General features: G+C 34.7%; 1 protein-coding gene across 1 annotated transcript; it reads left to right on the top strand.

The window, feature by feature from the left end:
- The first annotated feature begins 1,011 nt into the window (after nt 1–1,011).
- On the top strand, nt 1,012–5,216 carry LOC113305456 (protein NRT1/ PTR FAMILY 5.10-like). The gene is made up of 3 exons (XM_026554489.1): nt 1,012–1,417; nt 3,643–4,195; nt 4,328–5,216. Exons 1-3 carry the CDS (start codon nt 1,012–1,014, stop codon nt 5,214–5,216), a joined length of 1,848 nt encoding a protein of 615 aa, XP_026410274.1.
- The last annotated feature ends 1,093 nt before the right edge of the window (nt 5,217–6,309 follow it).

Genomic DNA, 6,309 nt, shown 5'->3' with positions numbered 1-6,309 from the left:
GGTTTTTACCTATTTCTTTATAACCTTCACATATCGTACTAAGGGCGGCTTCAAGCACCACTCCAGAAAACTCAAGTTGGGTAGCCAAGTCAAGTTGGGATTCAAACTTTGCCATTTTGAAAGATAAGATACATAAGATAGAAATTTTTTGTGTAAAAAATTTGGTGTAAGTTTTGTATGGTTTTTTGCCATTTTTATAGCGGTGGAGAAAGAGCCGCTGGATGTTTGAAATCAACCGAACAGTGGAGAGACTCGACCACTAGCGGTGTAGTCTCAACCGTTCGGTGGAGACTCGGTCGCTTATATTTTCTCCCATGCTACTTTGCCAGGCCATCTGGCATGGTAAATGGGTGGATTAGCCACCCCCGTAGGAACCGGCCTAAATAAACAAAAATAAAAGAAAAGAAAATGTTTTGGTCTTCAATCTAATGATTAATATAATCTATTCACTAATCGTAATTAGTTTAGGTAATCATCATAATTAGCACTAATTAACTCAAGGACATATTAGCCACTATTGAAAATAATAGGATAAAGGGTTATATGTACTACACTATTTCGTGACCCTATTTTGGTAATTTGTGAGCCCAAAAACTCTTCTCTTGTAGCCCAATAATAAGAATATTTTTTATTTCACTTTTTGAGCCCAAAAACTCTTCTCTTGCAGCCCAATAATAAGAATCTTTTTTATTTCACATTCCCGCTTATTCCGGATTTACCTCATAGGTGTCTTGGACATGATTTCACGACTAAAGATAATGATACTTGAGAGTTTTTTAGAAAGAGAGAAATCTAAAAATGTTGACATATAACCATAAACGTCTAGCTAGCCGGAGTAATTTCTTAGATCTTTTATATATATACTTAGAGAAAGTGGGGGCGGGGTTACAAGTAAACAATTTATATACAAATTCGATAAGTGCACTTGTAGTTATTTATAAAAGCATTGATTATTGGCTATCTCTCAACAACATCTCAAATTCACATTTCCCCTAGAGAGAGAGAGAACGGATGGCAGTATCACCTGCAAAACGTGGAAATGATGAGGATGAACCTTTGATGAAAACCACCAGTAGTAATCATCTGATCAGTACTAGTTCTGATACAATTGAAGGTATTGTTGATTATAGAGGAGAGCAAGTACTGAGTTATGGATCAAATATTGGTGGTTGGAGATCAGCTCTTCTCATAATTGGAGCTGAATTTGGAGAGACTGTAGCTTACTATGGCATATCTTCAAATCTGATCAGGTATCTAACTGGTCCTTTAGGCATGTCCACTGTTACAGCTGTAGCTAATATCAACGCTTGGTGTGGTATGGTATGGATGCTTCCGCTTCTTGGTGCCTTTGTTGCGGACTCTTATCTTGGTCGATATCGTACCATCTTCTACTCTTCTGTCATCTGTGTACTGGTAAGTTTTCACTCTCTTTTCAATTCACTAGATTTCATGTTTGTTCCACTTTCCTTTCGGTTTGACCGAAGCCATACACTAGGATTCGAGAAAAAACGATTTTGTCTAAAGAGTAAATGACGAAGATTGACCAGCATATTGGACTTGGGCCTCTCACCTTAGTTCGGCTATTGATGAATGACTTGTTCAGCTGATATCTAAAGTGTCTAGTAGGGGTGTGCAACGGACGGACGGTTGCGGATTAGGGGTCACCCGCAACCAAACCGTCAAAGTTGCGGATTTGAAAAATCAAACCGTGACCGGCCCAATCACCCGCGGATTGTACGAGCCGGTTGCGGATTAACCGCGGATTTGTTAGGCCAAGCCCACTAATTTTAGAGCAGAAAATGTTCCATTTCGGCCAAGCCCACTAACATCTCTAGTATAGTCAGTCACTTGTAGCTCCAACAAACTTTGTCTAATCAGTTTATCTCGGAAATCTAATTATAATTTCTTCACTCGGTGTTCCTTCCAAATGACAAATCTAAGAAGTTACATTTTCAACTGCGACTAAAGATGAATCATAAGTTTTCAAGAGCAAGAAATATATCTTAAGTTTTTCAATTTGAGTTATGGGCTTACTAGTTTTACTTTACCACCCAACGGTGCGGGTAATCCGCGGTTTTTAAAAGACAACCGCAACCGCACCGCGTGCGGATTTGAGAACTCCACCCGTGTTCGGTCCATACATCTTACAGTCTGGGTGAAATCCGCAATTTTACGGACGGATACGGGTCAAATCCGCGGTTACGGTTTTTATGCTCACCCCTAGTGTCTAGTTTTTTAGGCTTCAAGCTTGACTAAGAATCCAACTTTTATATTAAGATAAGAAATCTTATTTTGTACTCGGTTTCACTAGGTCATAAAATGAGTCCCTTAGTTCCGAGTTCGGGAATTGATCAACGAGAGAAGTTCTTCTTTTGCGGTCTCACTAATGAGTTGAGAAAGACTCCACTCCAGAAAAAAAATAAAATAATAATAAATAAAATAAAATCCAACAATTAGCGTTAAATCTTTTGATATCAAATATGATTAACTCGATAGGTGTATTTATATTCGTTGTAGTGGAGTACTTTTAAAAAAGTTTTATCAATACAAAATTAATAAATACTCGTTTTTTAATTTGAGAGATATGAGATTTATAAGAACATTTGTGGTGACTTCTCTATATTTATTTCTATTAATGAGATTGATTTTAGTAAAAAATGTGTTGTAAAGTTTTCTCATATTAAGCTGATCTCTATATTCATCCAAATTAATGTTCTTTTATTACGTTTTTCTAGTTACATCGTTTAGGCAATGTAGTCATGATTTTTTTTTCTTTACCTTTTATCGTGTAACATTTTATTTCATGGAAAAATAGAGCTTAAATGGATGTTTACAAGATAATAAAGAACATCATAAAACAAGAAAAATAAAATCCAAATCCAAATAAAAAACAGATCGCGAAGAGAAAGACCGATGAATTGCAATAGTATCCCATTTTTATAAGGAGGAGGAGGGATGATGTAAACCTGAATAAAATCCGACCATTTAAGATAGTTATATTCTTCAAAATGAGATGCTTCTAAAAGAGAGAAGTAATTTACTCTAACCGTTGTTCGATGCTTTTAAAAGAGAGAAGTAATTTGCTCTAACCGTTGTTTGTGACGAACCCAATTTCCATAAATTTCTTGGATTGAAGGTGAATTGAAGCGCCGCTGAGTTGAATCATTGACGTTCTTGAATAATCCAAAATAATAGACCACAAACCAACCAAAAATCCTGGGAATAATCACATTCGAAATGATGATAGAACCATAATCGCATAAAAACGAAGATATAATCGCTCAAAAAGCAAAGAAAAATGTCAAATAACATTAAAATCATGACAAATTTTAAATCACACACTACAAAACTAACAACAATAAAAATAAAACAAATTCTTTCTTCGGATCTAATCCAAAACAGACTAGATATGAGCAAAGAAATTGAGTCTACTTGAGAACTTTTTTTTTTTTTTAATAATAATGTAAGAGAGAAGAGAAAGAAATCTTCGTGATTTGGAAATCTAAGAAATCTTCATAATATTAAACACTAAATACAAAAGATAACAAAACCCAAATGGGAATAATTCAGTCATTCAAATAAATTGCTTTTATATCTAGCCATGATTTTTTTTGCTAACAACATATTTATGACTTGTTTAAGGACTAGGATTTCTAACTCTATTAGTACTTCTAAATTCTCTTATGACCCCCACCGGAGACGACGCAGCGAATGAAACTTCTTCTGATTCTCCTCCTTCTTTAGTCCTGTTTTTCTTTTTATCATTGTACCTAATATCAATTGGCAAGGCTGGATTTAAGCCATGCGCAGAAGCTTTTAGTGCCGATCAATTTGATGAACGAAACCCCGAGGAGAGATCATCCAAAAGCTCATTCTTCAATTGGTGGTATTTCGGATTATGTGTTGGTAGTAGCATTTCTCATCTGGTCTTGACCTATATTCAAGATAACATAAGCTGGGTTCTTGGCTTCGCCATTCCTTGCATTTGTATGCTCCTTGGGCTCTTAGTATTTATACACGGAAAGAAAACATACCGTTTTAGTATAGATGAGGACAAAGAAAATCCAATATTAAGAATATTTAGAGTATATGTTGCATCTGCAAGGAATTGGAGAGCTACTTCCATTGCTACCGAAGTGGAGGGAAGAAAAATATCGTACAATCATCAACTTCGTGTCGGTGCTCACCAATTAAAGTAAGTAAAACTGATATTTAAGTAATGAAGAAAGTTACTCAGTAATTTTGTTTACAAGGTCAAATCATAGTAGAATCCTTGGCAAACTAAGAAATTGTTATTTTTCTAAGATTTTTTTTTAACATGATATAGGTTTTTGGAAAAGGCATTGATCGAATTACCAAACTTGGATGAACTTGGTTCAAATCAACATGGCATATCATGTACTATTGATCAGGTTGAAGATGCAAAAGTAATTCTACGCTTGGTTCCTATATGGATTGTATGTTTAGTGTATGCAATTGTGTATGCTCAATGCTCAACTTTCTTCACAAAGCAGGCAAGCACCATGAACAGAACAATAAGACAAGGCATCCAAATACCACCAGCATCCCTTTTAAACGTCATTTCTTTATCAATCATTATTTTCATTCCAATTTATGATAGAAATTTTGTTCCTTTAAGTCGAGTTTTAACCCAAAAAGAAAGTGGCATAACAATGCTTCATAGAATTGGTTGCGGCATATTTCTATCTACAATGGCAATGGTTTTAGCGGCTTTAGTTGAGAAGAAGAGACTTCAAACTGCTTTGGATTTCGGATTAATAGACAAGCCGAATGAAATAATTCTTATCAGTTTCTGGTGGTTGGTTCCTCAATATATATTGTTTGGTATTGCTGAGGTTTTTGCCATGGTTGGCTTGCAAGAATTCTTTTACGATCAAGTGCCAGACGACTTGAGAAGTATGGGTCTTTCTTTGTATTTGAGCATTTTTGGCATAGGGGACTTTTTGAGCGGCTTTCTCATATATGCCATTAATAAATCAACTAGTAGGCGCATTCAAGGTACTTGGTTCCCTGATAACCTAAATCGAGCTCATCTCGATTATTTTTATTGGTTCCTTGCTGGACTTAGCGCGTTAAATTTAGTTGTCTACTTGCATGTTTCAAAGTTTTTTCTCTATAGAAAAAGGGAGAGGTACGGTTTACTCCAAAATCCCATTCAAATAGACTGGTTAGTTAGGCACAAGTTAGTTCTCTAGTTATTTGAAATATGAAAAGTACACTAATAGCCTCTTATTTATTTACAATATAATTCAACTATTTACAATTTAGTCCAAAGTGATTCATGATATTCATTTGATTCGCTGCAGTTTAGTACTCGAGCTAACAAACCAAAAATGAAAAATGTTCAATTGCTTGTTTAAAATTCTTAATAGTCAATGCTCAATTTAGCAAAACTTGGACTTTCTGTTATAAATCATTCCTCATGGTTGCCTCTCTACCTCCTCACATGAGTAAAAAACATTGTATATAGTAGTTGGGGACTAATTAGGGAGTAGCATGCATATCCAATTCTTAGACACCCGCATATTTGTTATAGTTTCACGCATGCTTAGGTATTTTGACGTTTAATATTTACCAAGCATGCTTAGGTATTTTGACATTTAATACTTACCAAGCAATATTTACAAGCAGCAACAAAGAAACAACAAATGCAGTACAGGTGGAAGAAATTACCTTATTCTCCCTTACACTTACACCTCGTTTGGGTGGAAGAATTGGATTTCTAGGAATTCGATTATGGGATAACCCGATTCTTGGAATTGAATTCCAAGGAACTGAATTCAAATCCAAAAAAAATAGGGTTTGGTTGAGGTAATTCAATTACTTTTTTTTACCTTGGAATTCAATTCCATTGTAGTATTAGACCAATGCAATGGAAATCTATTATTTTGGAGGGAATTGGATTCATAGGAATCAAATTTTTTAATTATATATATTTTATTTATGTTGTTTGGTTCAAAGAATTTGTTAAATTCCTCTAGAATTGGATTACCAAGAATCTAATTCCTTGAACCAAACATGTTGTTATAGTACATTCAATTCAACCTCCTCGACTGAATGTTCAAGAAATTGAGCCTCATCAAAAAATAATGAATAAAAAACTAAATGCTACATATATATAAAACTTGAGAAGTAAACATTTCTACCATCAATAGCAAGAAAACAATTGCATTCCCAAAGTGTTTAAGCTTCCATAAAAAAAAACCCTAGAGCTTCTAATTCCTGTTGTTGACAAATTTTCAATTGCATCTTCCCTTTTTGAATACAACAAAAACAACAAATTATAAA

The sequence above is a fragment of the Papaver somniferum genome, chromosome 8, assembly GCF_003573695.1.
Source record: "Papaver somniferum cultivar HN1 chromosome 8, ASM357369v1, whole genome shotgun sequence".
Taxonomy (NCBI): Eukaryota; Viridiplantae; Streptophyta; class Magnoliopsida; order Ranunculales; family Papaveraceae; genus Papaver; species Papaver somniferum.
Note: the sequence above shows the minus strand (reverse complement) of the source record. Positions and strands in the feature narration are given on the sequence as shown.

Excerpts from the sequence above, each read along its gene's own strand:
- LOC113305456 (XM_026554489.1), top strand. The coding sequence starts at position 1,012 with ATGGCAGTATCACCTGCAAAACGTGGAAATGATGAGGATGAACCTTTG. Across the intron at positions 1,418-3,642 it reads TGTCATCTGTGTACTGGTAA|GACTAGGATTTCTAACTCTA; the intron begins GTTTTCACTCTC and ends GACTTGTTTAAG. Across the intron at positions 4,196-4,327 it reads GTCGGTGCTCACCAATTAAA|GTTTTTGGAAAAGGCATTGA; the intron begins GTAAGTAAAACT and ends AACATGATATAG.